Consider the following 20,565-nt stretch of genomic DNA (forward strand, 5'->3'; position numbering starts at 1 on the left):
TGAACCTCGGCATCGGACAGCAGCACCAGCCAGAGGAAAGCAAATACCTAGTCCAGCAGAGTCCACAGCTCTGGGAAAGTCTCGAAATGGACTAACCTTGCCTTTTGCCTTCTGTAGTTCTGCTTCTGGCTAACTGTTCTGTTAACAGAAGTGTGCCAAACTGGCCTCGAGTTCAGATATTCACCTCCCTCTGCCTCCCACGTGCTGGGACTAAAAGCACACGCCGCCACGGCCCAGCTCAGATCATGGTTTCTGTACTTAAAAGCTTCCTTTCTCACCCTGAGAAAGGCTTGGTGCTCCACTGGGATCCTAGACACCCAGTGTGCCGGCCGCCCGGCTAATAAAGACCCCATGTCTGAACGGTCGTCTCTGGCCGATGCTCCACCACACTTGCATGCTGAGGCGTGACAGTGAGAAAGTAATAGGAAATATTAACATTTTCTACAAGACCAGGAGTCTGTACGTACATTTAAACAGCCCTGGCATCTCTAGCACACAGTAGTCTTGAACCTGAGCCCAGATGTTTGAGGCAGAGTTTGTGGGTTTAGTTTGGCACGATGGCATGCATGGTGCAAGGTATGTGTGTTATGTGCTCAAAGCTGCGGTGAAGGGGTCTCTGGAGGGGATATGGGTGAGCACTGCCACTATCTCTTTTATTTTAAATTATTTTTTGGCCAAGGTGGGCTTAGAAACCTTTTCATTCTTTTCCTTCTTTCCTTTCTTCCATTCTTCCCTCCTTTGCTGTCTTTCCTTCCTTCCTTCCTTCCTTCCTTCCTTCCTTCCTTCCTTCCTTCTTTCCTTCCTTCCTTCCTATAGAGTTTCTCTACATAGACCTGGCTGTTCTAGAACTCACTCTGTAGACCAGGCTAGCCTTGATTTCACACGCAGATCTGCCTGCCTCTGCCTCCAGGGTGACAGATTTAAAGATGTGCCCCACCACAACTGGCTGGGTTTAGAAATTTTTGCCATTGCTAAGTGTTTTTTGCAATGCCCATATTATGTCACGAGATAATATCTAACCCAAGGTGTAAGAAGCTGTGGCCCACAGCTGTTAAGATGGCTCACTCGGTAAGGGCCTGACCAGGGGACACGTGGTATCTTCCCTTCATACATACACACAGTACTCAACAACAACAACAACAATAAAATAAAGCTGTGGCCTTTGTGGAAAGGCAGGCACCTCAGTGAGTTTGAAGGTGGACCAGTAGTCCATAAAGGGACAGCTCTGGACATGGGGCAGTCTGAGAAGGCTTTTTGGAGAAGGGCCTTCACTTACCCAGGGCCAGGTTTTGGAGGGGAAAGTAGTTCCAGGTGTGGGAGTAGAGGGCAGTGAGTTCTTGTGGGAATTCAGAGTTGTGCTAGGCACAGCCTGGTTGGGAATGGAGCCTCAGGGCCAGTCCAGGGTAGCAGTAGCAATAGAGAAACCCCCAGCTGGTACCTCACTTAGCTTAGCTAGGTTTCTGGTGCTGTGGAGCCCGGTCTATGAGGCGATCTTTCACTAGCAGATGCTGCTGCTGTCCTCACAGGCAGGAAACAGAGGCTCAAAGATTAGACTGGTGATGTTCCCAAAGGCCATGCTGGAGCTGTGTGTAGCTGGAGGGCAGGTATTTGTGTTATTTTCCTAGCTCTGTTATCTCTGCGTTCCTGAGGCTCCCGAGGCCCCCAGCAGCTGGGCTCTGGGAGCTCTGCAGAGTTCAGTTCCTCTGATGACGCAGAAGTTGAGAGTTTAGTGAGGCAAAGGTAGACAGGCTGGGCACTGCAGGCCACGAGGAAATGCAGGTTTCATTTTCCTTACCGTATTCAGCCCTTTCCTAGGAGCTGTGGGTGGTGTCTGAGACCCCAGAGGCAGCAGGGACTGTGGACATAGTTTTGACAATTTTGGTTAGTTTGGGGCCTGGCTGGACCTCTAGGGTACAGCTCTGTGGGTCGTATGTTTTGTAGAGGGGTCATATGTTTTTACCACTAGTCCCTGTTGGTGAACTCTGGTTCAGCGGCTTCCATGTGAGCAGGTCACTGCAGGCCAGCATACTGGGAAAGTAGTTCCTCAAACCTCCCCACCCAGAATAGCCAGTTCACTCCACAGAGCTTTCTGTCTTACAGATACTCCAATGTGATTTTTTTTTAAGTTTTCCAAGCATTTATCTTAATTTAGCAGTTCTGGCAATTTAAGAATTAAACTGTAATGAACTAAGTTTAAATTTAAGCCCACATTCATAAATACCTGCGAAAGGACAGAGCTACCTAAACACCCTATTCTGTGAGGGAATGATCAGAGCAAGCAGGTCCTTGGTCTTCACAACAGCTAGCTTAAATGGGGTGACCCTATTTAAAGCAGCAAAGGGGACAGGGTCCCTGCATGGTAATTCTGTAATGCCCGAATGCTGTAATCCATACTCACGAGCTTGTATAAGAAAAGAATTAAAAAGAAGGAAAGAGGGCTATGGAGATGGCTCCGCTGGCTGAGTTCTTGCTGTGCAAGCATGAGGTTGTATTAGCTCTCCAGAACCCATATAAAATCTGGGCGTGACAGCCCACAATTGTAATGCCAGTGCTGGGGGCACAGAGATAGGGCTCTGACTCTCTGCTACTCACCAGCTAGCCAATCTAGGTGAAACAGGGAAGAAATTGACCTCTGGCCTTCCCTCCCAATCCCCCAACCCCCAGCCAGGGCACCCACATCCACACCCACACCCACACATGAGCACACACACATACAGTGACAGAAAGAAAAACAGAATTCAAAATCCCAAGGCAAAAATAGAAAACATACTAAGCAGTGTCCAGGGAAGCCCTGTGACATTAAAAATTGGAAAGACGGAGTGGTTCAGTGGAAGGACACTGGAGGTCCTGAGCTCAATTCCCAGCAACCACATGGTGGCATATGTATATATATAATCTTTAAAAGAGTTGTGGTTTTAAAAAAAATTGGAAAGACAAAAACTTTTTGTAATTCCGTACAGTCTGAGTGAAGACGCACCCCCCACCCCAGGCTCATATATTTAAATAATTGGTCCCCAGTTGGTGGAACTCTTTGGGAAGCATTAGGGATGTGGCCTTGGAGGAGGCGAGCCACTGGAGGTGGGCTTTGATGTCTCACAAGCCCACACCATTCCCAGTTAGCTCTCTCTGCCTCCTGCTTATTGACTGAGATGTGAGCTCTCAGCTTCTGCTCTAGCACCATGCCTGCCTGCCTGCCACCATACTTCCCACCATGATGGTCATGGACTCCGACCCCCTAGAACCATAAGGCCCAGCTTAAACACTTCCTTCTACAAGTTGCCTTGGTCATGGTGGCTCTTCAGCAATAGAAAAGTAACTAAGACAAGTTCAGTGACTGTTTCTACAGAACACCTCCTCAACACTGGCCAGCCACACAGCCTGGTCCTGAGTGGATCTGTTGTTGTCCTGTTGCTCTGAGTCCTCTGCTGTCAGCAAAATCCTGAGGGGTCTTGTTGCAGCCACACCCTAGGATTCCTGGCTATCTTCTGTGAGCTCACCATTGTCCTCTTGGGACCTTCTTCCAACCAGGTAGCTCTTACTCATAAGTGGGGCTTCTGTTTCCCAGTCTTTCTCTCTTCCTCTCTCACCTTTGCTCCCTCTACAGATCCAGAGGCTCTGTTTCCTTCTATCTGCGTCTAGAATCCCTCAAGGCTTCCTTCATCCTGCATAACCGGCATTCCTGTACCTCTGCTCACAAGTCCGTTGCTTGGTTCCTCTCTTTCTCCTCCCTCTCCCTCCCTCTCTCTCCCCAGGCCGGGGGAGGCCTGGAGCTCCCGGTCTTGCCTCTTCTGTTTTCTGAATGTTGAGAATTCAGGTGTGCAGCGCCATGCCCAGTTCTTTAATTCAGCTTAGTGTTTAAATGGAAGCAGCTCCCAGAGATTAGTGGCTTCTTGTAGACAGACAGCTCTAGACTGTTACATTGTTCCAATCCTGGCTGTCTCTTAAACACCTGAACACTGTTTCAGCCCTGAACCGTAAAGATTAAGGAGAAAAAACAAAACAAACTTCTGACTCCATTTCCTAACCAACAGGCTCACTGCAACTGAACTGCTGGCAAGGAAAAAGTCAGTTTTCTTCAATGGGATCTCACTGGTACCTTGGCCACTTTCCAGGACAGGCTCCAGGCCCAGGAGTAGTTGGGCAACACAAAATGAATTTTGTTTTTTTTAAAGATTTCTTTATTTTATGTATATGAGTACACCAGAAGAAGGCATCAGATCTCAATACAGATGGCTGTGAGCCACCATGTGGTTGCTGGGATTTGAACTCAGGACCTTTGGATGAGCAATCCATGTTCTTAACTGCTGAGCCATCTCTCCAGCCCAAAATGAATTTTATATTCCTGTAGACCTTTTGTCTTATTTTGCTTTTCTTGGTTATTTTTCTTTCTTTTCTTTTCAGTCTTTTGCTTGTTTATTTTGATTTTTGTGGTTTTGTGTGTGTATATTTCTTTTTTTTATTGTTATTGTTTTGTTTTGTCTGTATTTTTTAAGAGAACACACGCACGCACACATGCACACACACACACACATACAGAAACAGACACAGAGAGAGAGAGAGAGAGAGAGAGAGAGAGAGAGAGAGAGAGAGAGAGAGTATGAAGGAAGGAAAGAACTTTAACTCCATTATTAGCAGTGAGTCCCAGCCTGGTACCGTCTGGGACCTGGAGCCCTCAGACTGTTTTCCCATTGGGACACTGGAATAACATAACCTGTGTGCTGCTCCCTGAATGACAGTGTCTGTCAAAAGCCCATGGATGTAAACACTGAGGAGGTTAAGTACGGGGGCCACTGGCCATAGTGGGATGCACACGGATGCACATACATCAGTCCCACAGCACATGAGCATGCTCTGCATGCCTTCATATGTTCCTTACATAAACACATACATGCTCTTTCATTAAAAGAAATTGACTACGGAGATAACATAGTGTGTGGCACAAGCATGAAGACTGAGTTCAGTCCCCAGAGCTCATGTAAAAGCTGGGTGTAGGCATATGCCTCTAATCCAGTGCTGGGCACAAGATTAGTGTGTACTATGGCCAGTCAGCCCTACTTAATTGATGAGTCCCAGGTCCTGGTGAGAAACCCTGCCACAAAAACCAAGGTGTCCTGAGGAATGTCAAACATGCATATTTATACACATAAGGATATATGCATGTATAATAAACTTTAAAACCTCCACAAACATTCATATGTGTATATGTGGGTGTATGTTTGTATGTGTGTATGCATTTATGTTTCCGAGCATACTTGTGTGCCTGTGCATGTGTGTGCATGGAGCATGTTCTCTCTCTTCTCTTCTCTTCTCTTCTCTTCTCTTCTCTTCTCTTCTCTTCTCTCTCTCTCTCCCCCCTTCTTCCCCTCCCCCCTCCCCCTCCCTCCCCCTCTAACACACACGCGCACACACACACACACACACACACACACACACACACACACACACACACACCTTCTTTTGTGTCACCCCTCAGTACGTAAGATCATTTCTCAGTTTTCATGTGTTATTCTGACTTGGAAACACCTCTATTAAGCTGCCTTACCACACAGTGATAGAGACAACCACGGGCTCTTTACTAGGAAATCTGTTACTGTTCGCTCCGTATCTGTCTTACCCTACCCTTACTGGCTGGAGTTTGGGTTCCTCCCAATTTCTTGTTTCAACTGATTATCCAGTGAACAATTTTATTCCAATTCCAATGTTTTAATGTGTCAAAGTTTGTCTTTTGTTGTTTTGTTTTGTGGGGGTGGTTGGTTTTTGTTTATTTGCTTGACTTTTTTTTTTTTGGTTAAATAACATTTTATTTTGCATAAATACTACATTTTCCTCATGCCCTCATAGCCTAACAAATACCTAGACCTAGGAGCAATCTTGCCACAGTCTCCTAGGTTTTTTTTTTTTTTTTTTTTAATTATTAACTTGAGTATTTCTTATATACATTTCGAGTGTTATTCCCTTTCCCGGTATCCGGGCAAACATCCCCCTCCCCCCTCCCCTTCCTTATGGGTGTTCCCCTCCCAACCCTCCCCCCACTGCCGCCCTCCCCCCACCAGTCTAGTTCACTGGGGGTTCAGTCTTAGCAGGACCCAGGGCTTCCCCTTCCACTGGTGCTCTTACTAGGATATTCATTGCTACCTATGAGGTCAGAGTCCAGGGTCAGTCCATGTATAGTCTTTAGTTAGTGGCTTAGTCCCTGGAAGCTCTGGTTGCTTGGCATTGTTGTTCATATGGGGTCTCGAGCCCCTTCAAGCTCTCCCAGTTCTTTCTCTGATTCCTTCAACGGGGGTTCTATTCTCAGTTCAGTGGTTTGCTGCTGGTATTCGCCTCTGTATTTGCTGTATTCTGGCTGTGTCTCTCAGGAGCGATCTACATCCGGCTCCTGTCGGTCTGCACTTCTTTGCTTCATCCATCTTGTCTAATTGGGTGGCTGTATATGTATGGGCCACATGTGGGGCAGGCTCTGAATGGGTGTTTCTTCAGTCTCTGTTTTAATCTTTGCCTCTCTCTTCCCTGCCAAGGGTATTCTTGTTCCCCTTTTAAAGAAGGAGTGAAGCATTCACGTTTTGATCATCCGTCTTGAGTTTCATTTGTTCTAGGCATCTAGGGTAATTCAAGCATTTGGGCTAATAGCCACTTATCAATGAGTGCATACCATGTATGTCTTTCTGTGATTGGGTTAGCTCACTCAGGATGATGTTTTCCAGTTCCAACCATTTGCCTACGAATTTCATAAACTCGTTGTTTTTGATAGCTGAGTAATATTCCATTGTGTAGATGTACCACATTTTCTGTATCCATTCCTCTGTTGAAGGGCATCTGGGTTCTTTCCAGCTTCTGGCTATTATAAATAAGGCTGCAATGAACATAGTGGAGCACGTGTCTTTTTTATATGTTGGGGCATCTTTTGGGTATATGCCCAAGAGAGGTTGGTTTTTGTTTATTTGCTTGACTTTTTTTTTTGTATTGATCCCTAGAAATGGATTTGTTGGAATAAAGAGAATGTGCATTTAAGATGTTTGGAGGGCTGGGGACTGTTTGCTGCTCCATCCAGAGGATAGATCCTAAGCTCGATGCCCAGAATCCATAAAAAGAGTCAGATGTGACGACATACACCTAATCTAGCCCAGGGAAGGCAGACACAGTTGGATCAATCTCTGGGTCCAAGGCAAAGGCTCCTGAGCACATAGGGTAAACACACGTGCACCCTCTCCGAGACACAGACATGCACACACATGTACGTTTGCACAAAGAAGCTTGGAGAGTCTTCCAAGTTCCTTTTCAAAAATAATTAAACTTATGTCTGCCAACAGTGTTAGGGGAGGTGGGTGCCAATCTTTTTCCTTTTGGCAGTGTGGCAGTCAGGAGGAGATATATGATAACTTGTGTTTCTGTGGCTGACAGTTCAGGACTATTCGTATGATTATTGCCCTCTCTGTTTTTATTCTTCTGTGAATTTATCCTTACTCTTTCTTTCTATCTATCTATCTATCTATCTATCTATCTATCTATCTATCTATCTATCTATCATCTGTCTGTCCATCTGTCCATCCATCCATCCATCCACCTATGTATCATCTATCTTTCTATCTATCTATCTATCTATCTATCTATCTATCTATCTATCTATCTACCTACCTACCTATCATCTGTCTGTCTATCCATCTATGTATCATATATCAATCAATATATAATAATATATATATTGTTGAGACAGAGCGTAGCTATGTAGCCCAGGCTAGTCTAAATTCCCGATCCTCTTGCTTCACCTGAATACTGGGATTGCAGACCACCACAGCTGGCTGGCTTGTCTGTCTGTCTGTCTGTATGTCTGTCTGTCTGTCTGTCTGTCTGTCTAGACAATGTCTTTCTTTGTAGCCCAGGCTGGCCTTGACCTCTGTCATCCTCCTCTGCCTCAGAAGTGGTGGGATCGTGGAGTGATTGTCTGCATGAGATTTTAGTTTCCGTGGCCTCCTCTTCTGGCTTCATCCTAACTCTGTACACTTGGGCTCTTACTAATGATTGAAGCTCTTGGTCCATTCGGAGCATGGAGGGCCTTTTCCTCCACTCTCAGGGGCTTAGGGCATTCTCTCTCAGATAGGGGTACTCAGGAAGGTATTTTGGAAGGCAGAACTTCAGGGTGCTGATGTAGGGTTGGGAAGAGCAGGCATAGCAGGATCAGCCTCTATTGAGCAGGCTGATTTCTGGACTTCCCAGGAGGCAGTCTGGGGCCCAAATACTTACAGTGCACCATCCCATTGTTCTCTGTGGGCTCGGAAAGGTGCTGGGCACACCCTCATTTTCAAGGACTTTAAAAACTATATTTTGCCTTGGATTCTGTCCAGGACATCCCTGGACTTCAGGGTAATATTTCTTTTGTCTTTCTCTGGACTGAAGTGGAAAACTATTTAGAGTAACCTCTGGACAGCCTCTAGGGAGTCAGATCCCGGAAGGAAGCTGCCTGAGGCCAGGAGGGTTCAGGGGCTGGGGAAGGTCATACCACCTCTCACTTCCTGCCTTTCCCTGCCAGGCAAACATAGTTCAGGGCCCAGGAGGCTCAGATCGTGAGTGTTTCTTCCCTGGAGTGAGTGTGTGTGTGTGTGTGTGTGTGTGTGTGTGTGTGTGTGTGTGTGCACCCCAGGATGGACAGGGGCTGTGACTCATGATGACAGGATGCAACCAAGTCACTGGAGAGTGAATTGTGAGATATATATGAAACTGACCCATAGTGACCATACTTGAATATTCCTAGTATTACCTGCTTTCTACTTCTGTTGATTCTCATTTTCTCTTACTATGCCTGCCTCCCTCCCTCCCTCCCTCCCTCCCTCCCTCCCTCCTTCCCTCCCTCCCTGTTCTTCCTCCTATTTGAAGGTAAGTCATAATCTTCACAGTTGTCTGACCCTAAATATTCCAGGGCAGATTTCTTAAGACGAGGGCTATTTCTTTCCATAGCCAAGCACCATATTAGCTTTAGTAGATCTGTTATATGGATGAACTTGATGGATGGAATCTACGCTTTATATTATCCTATTAACTGATGAAGAATGCTTTTCCAAACAGTGCCTGCCCCTCCCCCAGAACCAGATCCAATCTAGAGTCTCATATCGAGTGATGTTTCTTTAGCTTTCTAGATTTTTTTTGTTTGTTTGTTTGTTTGATTTTTTTTTTTTTTTTTGGTTCTTTTTTTTTCGGAGCTGGGGACCGAACCCAGGGCCTTGCGCTTCCTAGGCAAGCGCTCTACCACTGAGCTAAATCCCCAACCCCTGTTTGTTTGATTTTTTAAGAGAATCTCACTTGGCTCAGGATGGCCTGCTTGCAGGGTAGCTGGGGCTGACCTTGAGGCCCCAGTCTTCTTGCCTCCATCCCCCGAGGGCTGGTATTGTGGGTGTGTGCTGGCAGGGGCTGCTAGCCTAGACTCCTTTAATCCCACCCTCTTTATCTCTCAGGACAGTTCATTTTCATTTAAAACGTCTTTACTTTAAAAGTCCATATATTTTGTGTGTTTGGATGTTTGTCTACATTTATCTCTCTATCCGTCTGTGGGCCTGGTGCCCACAGAGATCAGATGAGGGCATCAGGTCCCCTGACACTGGCATTACTGATGATTATGTGGGTGCTGGGAATGAAGCTCTTCACTTTCCCTCCATTGGAAATCGTCAATGCTTGCTCAGGATCACTGTATGCTGCTGAGGTGCTGTGTTTGTCTTAGGCTCTGGGGAAACGGGTATGTCTCCCTGGGTATGCATGCGTCTCTCTGTGGCCTGACCTGGGGCTTATTTCCCACTGTGCATTGCTGTGCATTCTTCCTCTCAGGGTTAAAGCTGTGCTCTGGGTAAATGTGCTTCTCCTCAGGATGTCTACCTCACCCAGCACCTGTGGTGCAGTCTTCCCTGATCAGCCTCCCCAGGATGCTGCAGACTGGTCTCCAGCACTCCTTCCGCTTGTGTCCAACTGGCCCATGGGAGCTTATCTACCCCCACCACACTCTTGAAGTCACAGTGGGGTGTCAGTTCTGAGCACCAACTGTGCTTTGTCGACCCAGGCTTTCGGGGTGGGGGGAGCTCACCCTGGCTCTGGTCCTTTGCTTCCATGTCTCTATCATGGAAGGTGTTCTGGAGGGAGGAAGAAGCCATTCCCTAACCAGGCTGTTTTGTTGAAGTCTCCCATTGCTGGGCCACAGTCTCCCTGTGTCGCGGGTGTATGTGTAAGTCTGAGGGTAATTTGGGGTATTAAACCTTAGGCATTTTTTCACCTTGTTCTTTGAGACAGGGGCCCCTCATATTGGCTACACTGACTGTCCAGCAAGCTTTGCCCCGCTGGTACAGGAGAACACCACCATGCCTGGTTTCTTACGTGGATACTGAGGATCAAACTCAGGTTCTGTCCTGATGCCTGGGCAGCACCGCTTTGCCAACTGAGCCATGCTCACAGTCTATCCTGCATGGACTTTTGAGATTTATCCTTATTCTCCCTTCAGAGGTCAGACCTCATCGGAGCCTCAAAGCCATTTATTTCATAATTGAGAACCTGCAGAGGACATCGAAAGGGCAAGCAGGCGGGAATCAGTAGCAGAATTTACTCAGCTAGCCAAACTCCAGGCCACGCCCTGCCTGCTGCGGGGACCTTCCTTACCGTCTCCAGGGACTGGCTAACTGGGAGGGTCAGTGTCCCCAGGTCAACAAGGCTCTGGATGTTAGAGCATCAGAACACAGGAAAGCACTGAGCAGGCATGGCTTGTGCCTGAAATACCAGCCCTGAGGAGGCTAAAGCAGGAGGATCATGAGTTCAGGGTCTGTTTGAGCTACATAATAAGACCTTATCTCAAATAAAAGCAAAACGAAAGTCACCAGAAAACAAAAGCAGGGTGAATACGGTTCAGACTAAGGGTTTTGCAGGGTTTTTGCTTTGTTTTGAGTTGAATTAGATTAAATTAATGAGCTGTACCCTTCCCACCACTGACCCGTTATAATTACACATGTTTGCGGAGTCCAGTGTGATATTTTGATCCACCACACTGAGGCGATGAACAGTTCCCCCTCCTTATCTTGCCTTCAAGCCCCTCTCTTCGAGAGCCCTCCTGTGCTATGGACTTATTACATCCACGTGTGTTTAAGTACCTGCTATCCAGGCTGCCTCACCCAGCACCCCCACCCCCATCATGCTACTAGTAATCACTCTTTTATTTATTTATTTATTTATTTATTTATTTATTTATTTATTTTTCATGTATGTGAGTACACTGTAGCTGTCTTCAGACACACCAGAAGAGGACATCAGATCTCATTACAGACGGTTGTGAGCCACCATGTGGTTGCTGGGATTTGAACTCAGGACCTCTGGGAGAGCAGTCTGTGCTCTTAACCACTAAGCCATCTCTCCAGCCCACTAGTAATCACTCTTATACATTCCAGTCTTTTTTTCATTTTTGCCAAAGATGACCTTGAGCTCCAGATCCCCTGCTTGTACCTCCCAAGTGATAGGATTACAGGTCTGTACCACCATATCTAGTTTGTATGGTGCAGGAGATCAAACTTAGGGCAACCAGCATGCTAGGCAAGCATGTTGCCCTGTCAGCATAGGCTCAGAATCAATTTAAAAGACTATTTTGGATGTGTGGGCGTTTTGCCTGCATGTGTATATATGCCCTGCACGGGTACCAAGCCTATGGAGACTAAAAGAGGGTGCCTCATTTCCTGGAGCTGGAGTTATGAACAGTGGTTAACCATGATGTGGGTGCTGGGAGACCAAACCCAGGTCCTCTGCAAAAGCAGCAAGTGCTCTTAATGGATGAGTCATCTCTCCAGCCTCCCACAATCAATCGTGGAACACCCACATACGAAAGGGAATATTCAAAACTTGACTGCCTCTATCTTGCTTAACATAGTATTCCCCAGGTGCATCCGTTCTGCTGACATGATAGAGTATTAACTTTCATGACTGAGTAGCATTCCATTAATATAGCCTAATATTCCAGAATGTATGTATGTAGACACCACATAATTATGCATTCACCAACGGATGGGCACCTAGGTGGGGTCCATGCTTAGTTCTTTGCAAACAAGTACATCAAGCATGTCTTTTGCACTCTGGCATTTCGTTGGGGGTCTAGACCTAGAAACGTGAAGCTGGGTGCTATGACAGATCCAGTTTTAGTTTCTTGAGGAACCTCCATATGGTTAATGCAGTCTTGAGTTTTCATTTCATTGGTCTTAGCGTGGCGTAGATGATTCCACAGCCTTTATTGCTCCATCACCAAGATGGTTGAGAGCTTTTCCCTTTTCTTAGGCAGTAGATAGTATGATCTAACTCTCGTTTGGACTTTGTCTTAGCGCTTGACCAAGTCTTGAGAACTTTTGGTAGACATGTATTATTTCACAGCAGAATTTCATAGCACAGAGGTGCTGTGCTGTATCTAACGCGGTCTTGGGCGGCGGACGGCTGGGTTGCTTTTGTGCTTTGTTCTTACAAACAATGATGTAGTAAGACTGAGTGTTTTTTAAACAAAATTGTTTCCATCTTTTCAGACTTCATTAGCATAAACTTAGCCCCGCCTCCTCCGCCTTCACACATACTGCACAAGCCTAGGCCTGGAGGCTCCCACGCGCATCCTTCTGACAGGGCATTGGCATGCGCAGATAGGTTAGGGAATGAACACTTTCTTCCTGGGGGGAAATGTGTGTCCTGTCGAGTCTCAGCTGCTCTCCCTCAGCAATGCCCATTCCTGCCTTCTCTTTCTTTGGGATGGCAGAGTCTCTTTAAGTCCCCATGTTTCTGCTACCATGATCCTGTGGTTCTGAAACAACAAAGCTAAGAGAAATGACCAGAGGAGGAAAGCTGGGAGGGTCTGTGGTGTTGAGGTGGGGCCAGGCCCACAGGGCTGCTTCTGGCTTGATAGGGTCTGCCACACCCTGCTGGCTCCCACAGCCTTGGCCCTTGCAGGGTTCCAGGTCCCTCCTTGATTCACTGGACTCTTGTTGATGCCACAGGGCACTTGCCAGACCACTGACTGCCCATAGAGCCAAGCTTAGCAGACACCTTGCCCCAGAGCTTGCATTTCAGTATCTGTCTTCAGATGGGTCAGACCAGGGTTTGGGCTCCCAAAGACAGGGGAAGGGAATTTGGGGAAGGGCTTTAATGTCCTATTTCCTTTGCAGATTAAAATGGATGAATTTGTGGCTTTCTCCACAACTCGTGATAGAGCCTCAGACCTCATTAGCCCACCTCCTTAAGTCTCTGCAATTTGTCCTTTCCCACTGAGCCGTACTTCCACATCCCTCACCCGCACAGGAGGCTCTGTCTCTGTGACTCTTCCAAATGTGTCACCACAGCCTTGCCCGTGGGTCTTTGGACAGGTGGCCTCCAGTCCTTCTCCCTCAGGACATAGGACAACCTGGTAACTTGCAGGGCCTAGTCCTCGTTCCTGTGGGGGCACATTCGACAGCCCCCACAGAAGTGTCAGGGAGGAAATAACAGTCACTCCTCTGCAGCTCTGGGGGCAGCCGGAAGGGCTAGGGCTGGCAGAGGTGGAGCCAGCCCTTCCTTCTGCATTTCCTGCCATTGTTCACCACCCCACTTCCTGGAATTCTCCCTGCTGTCTGGGATGGTTTGCCAGCGAGCCAGGCTCAGGTGGTCCACCTTTACTCTGGGCCTCTGGCCAGGGCTCCTAATACCAGCTTCAGCCACACTGAGCTATTTGGTCCACTAGACTGCCGTCTGTTGTTACCATTCTTCTGTTGAGCCTGGCCTTTCTGCTGCCAAGGCCAGAAGCCTCAACTGCAGACACTGCCCTCACTCCATGGGACAGGTTGCTTGATCCAATTGCTCTGGTCTGCTGCCAAGGATTCCCATAAAGCACAGAGTGACTCTGATCTCTTATGTCACAGGGAATCCTGTTTGAGGACACTCTGTTCACAATACTGGGGACTATTCCCTTGACAGTCTCTTTAGGTTACACCTAACAAGAGCCCCTGCTTAGGAAACCGTAGTGCAAAGCTTCCTGTCAGTGCTAGGGGACAGAGAAGCCCACATTCTAGAAGTCTTAACCTTCGTGGGACTTAAAAACCCTGTAATAACCTTCCTTTGCTCTTCTTTAAAGAAATAAATGCCAAGCCAGATGTGACAATGCACACCTTTAATCCCAGAATTCGGGAGGGAGAAGCAAGCAGATCTTTGTGAGTTCAAGGCCAGTCTGGTCTGCAGAGTTCCTGGATAGCCAGGGCCATACAATGAGACCCTGTCTCAAACAAAACAAAACAACAAAACAGAAAAACAAAATAAATGTAAGAGAAGGGCGGGGGGATGGCTCAATGGTAAAAGCATGTGCTGTGTGAAGACCTGAGTTCAAATCATCAACATCCACATAAAGGGTAGATCCTTATTTTGGGCATCTGTGATTTTAGCTCTCCTACAGGAACATGGGAGGGAGAGGCAGGAGAATCCCCAGGAGTATGAGAGGTAGTTGGTATGAAGTATGGAGCAGAAAAACAGTGAAGAGACCCTGCCTCAAATGAGGTGGGAGGTAAAGACTAACAATACAGTTGTCTTCTGCAACGCACATGCACATGCATGTACACGCACACACACACACACACACACACACACACACACACACAAAACACACCCACGAACATACATACATACATATAGATATGTATATACACACATACACACAAACACAGATGCACACACATGCATACATATATCCACATACAAACATGTACCCACAAATACACATACAATACATACTTACACAAACATACAAATATGCACACAAGCACACACTTAAACACACAGTGCTTATTGTTTTTCTAGCAAGGTGACTGAGAACCTGACTGCCTCAAGAGGGTGTAAATAGATGTATTTTATTGTAGCGTTTAATAAGTCTTTATCACATAAGTTTATAAGTTGTTTATTTGTTTTTAATTAATTTATTTAATGTATATGTGGGGAGGAGGAGCATGCACATGTGTGCACTTATGGGTGGGATGTAGAAGTCCACCCTGGTGTCATTCTCAGGAGGAACATTGGATTTTAACAATTTTTTAAATGCACATTTTCTGTTCAATCATTGCCCCCATCCATCTTTAGACCTTTTCCCTCTTCCAAACAAAAAACTTGAACCCAGGTCTTCTGATAGAGCAACCAGAGCTCTTAATCCCTGAGCCATCTCTCTAGCTCCAACCCTACTCCACTATCTTTAACCTTTTAAAGACAATGTTTTGGGTATCCCAGGCTGGCCCCAGATTTACTCTGTAACTGAGTATAACTTTGAGCTCCTGATTCTCCTGCCTGCACCCTGATTACTAGGGTTGTAAGTATTAGCAACCATGCCTGGTTTATGTGATGCTGGGGGTGGAACCCAGGGCTTTGTGCATGCTAGGCAAGTACCCTATCAATGGACACTGAGCCCCTCTCGTCTTCTGATGTTTGAGGATTTGCTGCTTGAACGTGTTGTGTAGATGTCTGGAGTCAGAAGTGGGACTGAAGATTGGATTGCCTGTCTACGTTTAATGTTCCTGTAGTATCCCCCTCCATTCTGACCAGCAGCGTGCTCTGTGGGATTCCAATTTCTCCATATCCCCCTCCTCTTTTCTTCTCTCTCTCCCTGCTTCTTTATAAGTTTCTTCTTAGTTTCTTTTATTGTTGCTATGACAAAATGCCTGACAAAAACAACTTAAGGAAAGAAAAGATTTGTGTTGGCTCTTGGTTTGAGGGTGCACACAGTCCGTCATGGCAGGAAGTCATGGTTCAGCAGCGTGAGGATGCTCACATTGCATCCATAGTGAGGAAGCAGAGGGACATCGATGATGGTGCTCAGCTCACTTTTCCCTTTTTGTGTAGCAGGACCTCAACCCTTGGGATGAAATCACCCACATTTGCAGTGGCTCTTCAAGACCCTTTTCAATTAAGTCAGTCTAGAAATGTCCTCACAGATCTACTCCTAGGTATGTCTACTGAATGACTCTGGATGGTGTTAAGTTGTCAATCAACACTAGCCATTGCAAGTCCATCCCTGTCAACCTGACACCGACACATACCCCTCTTAAGCCAGAGCCTTCTAACTCTTGTCCCTGTAGGCTCATGGTCTTCTCATAATGCATTCAGTATGACTTCAGAAGTCCTCCTAGTTTTTAGCACCATCCTAGTGGAGATGAGGTGGTGTCTTACTGGAGTAGTGTTTGTAAACCCAATTCATTAGGTCAAGATTGAAGTTCTACTCCACGGGTCCATTTGAACCCATGCATGTGCAGACCACTGTTACAGAGACCAGGGCGAGGATCGTCTCCGATACTGGGTTAATTTTATTCATTAGGGGAAACAAGCCATGGCAATGCCGGATGTGTCCCCATAGAAACAGCTATGACCAATGAGCATTTGTGCTCTGATGGCTATCCACAGCCTGGTTCCCAGGGAGCAAACAAAGGCTGAAGCAGACTCCACTGACAGGGTTCAGGTGACACAGGCCACTTGCTGCCACCACAGAGACACAGAGTGCATGGTGTGTGGTTTAGGACCCACAGGACAGGACTTACTCCTCTGGAGTCTTTGAAAGGCCTTCCTTGGCCATCCGGCCAGTTGTCCACTTTCCCAAGACCTGGTCTCTTCAGTCAGTGACAAGTGTGGTCTCAGGTATGTGTGCTGGATGTCTGATGAAGGGATCTGTCTCCTAGACCAACATTTGTTTTCTCCCTGGGTCTGAGGACAGGAAGGGTCCTTGCATCTGATTTGTAATTGGAGCTATGCTTCCTGGAAACTCATGTAGACACTCTGTGATGTGGGTTGCAGCCAGCTGAGGCATGGGGGCACCAAAGGTGTAAAACGAAGAAAGCACCTCTGTCCTCTGGTGATGCTGGCCTGGTTCATTGTTAAGATCTGATGGCAGCACTAGGGGTGTGGCTCAGCTGAGGGGGTGCTTTGTAAAGTATGCATGAAGCCCTGGACTTGATCTCCAGCACTGTATAAATAGGGTGTGGTGGGGCGGACACCTGTAATCCCAGCACTTGGGAGATAAAGGCAGGAGAGTTGCAAGTTCAAGATTATCCTCAGTTACATAGCCAGTTTGAAGTAGCCTGGGCGACATGTGATCCTGTCTCTAAGTAAATAAGTATGTAAGTAAATAATCTTTCTGATGAGATTATGCCCCTCCACATGGCAGCAGCATGGCTAGGCCTCTAAGACTGGACAGAAAGGGGTTAAGGTTGAACTTGGGGAAGGAAAGGTCTCTGATCTCTCTCTTCTCCCTAAGATGGTCCCATGGGAACTCTTACATGGATGCATGCTACCATGAGACCATCTCACATGAGTACATGCTACTATGGGGATGAACTTACATGGGAACATATTACCATGGGAACCATCTTACATAGAAACATGTTACCATGGGAATATGTTACTATGGGACCATCTCACATGGGTACATGTTACCATGGGAACCATCTCACGTAGGTACATGTTACTATGGGAACCATCTTACATGGGAATATGTTACTATGGAAACCATTTCATGGTACATGACATTCATGGTACCATGAGTGCAGGGAAACCTTAGAGAACTCTGAAAGAACTGATGGTCCTAGGTAGATGGACTCTAACTAGGTGGTAGAGGAGGTAAGAGAAGAGCCAGGCACATTAGGTTGGTTCTCACCATTGGATGTCTCTTTCTTCTCAGGTTCCTGGGAGAAGCCAAGATCCCACTCCAGGAGGTCCTTGCCACCCCCAGCCTATCTGCCAGCTTCAACGCACCTCTGCTGGACTCCAAGCAGCAACCCACAGGGGTAAATGTCTGGACTTTTCTGCCCATAGCCAACTTTTCTTTGGGACCCTGTGTCTTATGCCAGGGGTCAGCTCCTGGGAGCCAAGCTTGGCTATCCTTGGCTATGGGTTAGGGTGCTAGAAGAGATTCATGGTTGGGACCTGCAGGGCTCAGTGAAGCCTGCCACACCCCTACTTGGCTACTTCTGAGTCTAGCCCACTTGGTCACCTCCTGTCTTGTGTTCTAGTCAGCCTTGACTGGCTTCCTTAGTCTGCCTGGCAGACTGCCCTTCTTCACTGCCAGCTCCATTCTCCAAATAGGGAATATCTGAGTCATTTGGGTCACAGGTCGCCAGGGGAGGGAGGCAGACAACTCTCCCCTGCCCACCTGGGGCCAGTCAGGACCCCTTCCTTTTCCTCTCTTGTCTCTCTAGCCCCTCCCCCAGCTTTCCCATGCTCTCCTAGTCCATACAACCCATTCTCAATCCTCCTTGCTGGCCTCCTGTTATTTTTAGTGGTCTAAATATACCCTTTAGGGTTCTTTCTTCCTGGTCACTAGAATTCTGGGTCTGCCTACAAGACAGGACGCACAGGGCTGTTGCTGGTCCCGACATACTTCTTCCCAGTGAAGCCTGCAGTGTTGTGGGATTTCAGCCCTCATAGACAGGGTGTGTGTGTGTGTGTGCGCGCGCGCGTGCGTGCGTGCGTGCGTGCGGTGTGTGTGTGTGTGTGTGTGTGTGTGTGTGTGTGTGTGTGTGTGTTTGGGCCTTTGGTTAGGAAAGTGAAATTGGGATTAATTTGGGCTTGGCTGAATGGGTCCTCACTGGGAGAAAGAGAGCATCTAGGGTTGCTTTTCTCAACTGGTCTCAGTCACCTCCTGTGTCACCTCTTGCCTCCTGTTTGAGCTCTGCAGTCAGCCAACGCTACCTAGTCTAGGAGGCCTCCAGTGGCATTTGAAGATGACTCTTCCGGGACCCTGAGGAGACTCCTAGTTCGCTCTGCAGCCTGGAGCTCCAGAGTTGCTACCGATATCAAGTGTTTTGTCAGAGCAGTTCTTGGAGTGAGGAGACCTGTCTGGTGCTTTCCTGTTACTCCCCAGGTTGAAGCGGCCTCTTCCCTATAGCCTTCAACCAAAGGGTCTCACTTCCTGCCAAGACATCCATGCTTCTTTACTCCAACCTCCAGTGTCTGTGGCACTGATGTTTTCTGTATTTGCTCCCCACAAACTCACTGTGCCCTGGGATGGAACCTTTCAGCCTGGTTCCTGAGAACTGGGCTGAGGAGGACTGGAAATCACCTGCATTCCCTGTCCTTGGCCTGGCTTCTGTATTCTGTTTGCGCTTCCTACTCACTAGCTGGGAACCCACTGCTGGGAACCCTCTGTGTCCTCTCCATGCCCCTGAGACCCTGGGCTGCCTGTGGAACCTGACAATTCTTCACAGTGACTCTAAAATGAATCCATGAGAGTCAGAATGTGGTGAATGGGAGAGGAGGGCTGGGCCCTGCTCAGTGAGCCACCAGCCAAGTCTACACAGAGGTGGGGAGAGGCAAGGAGTGCAGGAGTGGGTATCCCCCTCCCCTCTGCCTGGGATTCAGTCCTCACTTCCTGCAGCAGGTTCAGGAACAGGCTTACTTGTGTCTCCCTTCAGTCCCAGGACAGCATAGGTAGGTGGGAAGAACCTCTGAGCTGGGGGTTCCTGTTGGGAGACTTTTGCTTCTGGGGGGACACCCCCAGCATTTCTAGCACTGTTAGCCTTCAGCGGTTGTGCAATCTAATTTTTAAAATGAATGCTTAAATTAATGGAAGAGTGGACAAGCAAAATACATCAGGCAGGATTGTCGGATGTGAGCTGGTCTGATCTGGCCCAAGCAGGTGTCCCTCCCAGGCATGGCTCCAAAGGGCCCTGAGCTTGATTTAATTCTCTGCTGCTACTGTCTTGAAATTCTAGACAACATTTTAATAAATACCTTTATATTTCATTTTGCACCAGGCCTGACCCTGGAGCCAGCGTGAGGTGTAGGCTTTGTTTACCTCTACTGAGTTCAGAGCCTATGGCAATAGCAGAGGCAATCTTCCTTCACCACTTTTTTTTTTTTTTTTTTTGGTTCTTTTTTTCGGAGCTGGGGACCGAACCCAGGGCCTTGCGCTTGCTAGGCAAGCGCTCTACCACTGAGCTAAATCCCCAACCCCCCTTCACCACTTTTTTTATCCCACCCCCACCATGGGGGGAGGGATGTCCCTATGTAGCTGTGGTCTCTCTATGTAGCCCTGGCTGATCTGGAATTCAATATGTAGATCAGGCTGGCCTCAAACTCAAAGAAATCTGCTTGCCTCTGTCTCCCCAGTGCTGGGCTAGAAGGTGTCTCAGATTTTTTTATCTTGAAATGATTTAAGTGTAGATGCAGGGCTGGCACAGTCAGTAAAATGGTTGCCTTGCAATCTCGAGGTCCTGAGTTCCAATCCCCACACCAACATTGAATAAGATAGGTGCTACGTGACAGTAACCCCAGCATGGGGACAGTGGAGTCAGGTGGATCCCTGGGGCTTACTGACCTGTTAGCCTAGTGGGTGAACCTCAGGCCAGTGAGAGACTGTCTTAAGAAACAAGATTGATAGATCTGAAGGCATGATACTTTAGATTGACTTTGACCTACACACGCACGCACGCACGCACGCACGCACATTCATATGCACACACACATCACTATCATCACCACCACCACCACCACCAACAACAACTACAAAGAAGCTGGGTTTGATGGTTTATACCTGTAATTCCAGCACTTGGGAGCCTGAAGCAGGAGGATCACTCT

At 47.4% G+C, this 20,565-nt stretch overlaps 1 protein-coding gene across 25 annotated transcripts in view; it reads left to right on the forward strand.

The window, feature by feature from the left end:
- Positions 1 to 20,565, forward strand: part of Dysf (dysferlin) — a 199,579-nt gene that overhangs the window by 32,209 nt on the left and 146,805 nt on the right. For all 25 annotated transcript variants that reach the window (XM_087657484.1, XM_087657488.1, XM_087657495.1 and 22 more), the window contains 1 exon segment: positions 17,669 to 17,774. In XM_087657484.1, coding sequence (XP_087513610.1) covers positions 17,669 to 17,774 — 106 coding nt within the window.

Source organism: Rattus norvegicus, chromosome 4 (genome assembly GCF_021556685.1).
Source record: "Rattus norvegicus strain SHRSP/BbbUtx chromosome 4, alternate assembly SHRSP_T2T, whole genome shotgun sequence".
Taxonomy (NCBI): Eukaryota; Metazoa; Chordata; class Mammalia; order Rodentia; family Muridae; genus Rattus; species Rattus norvegicus.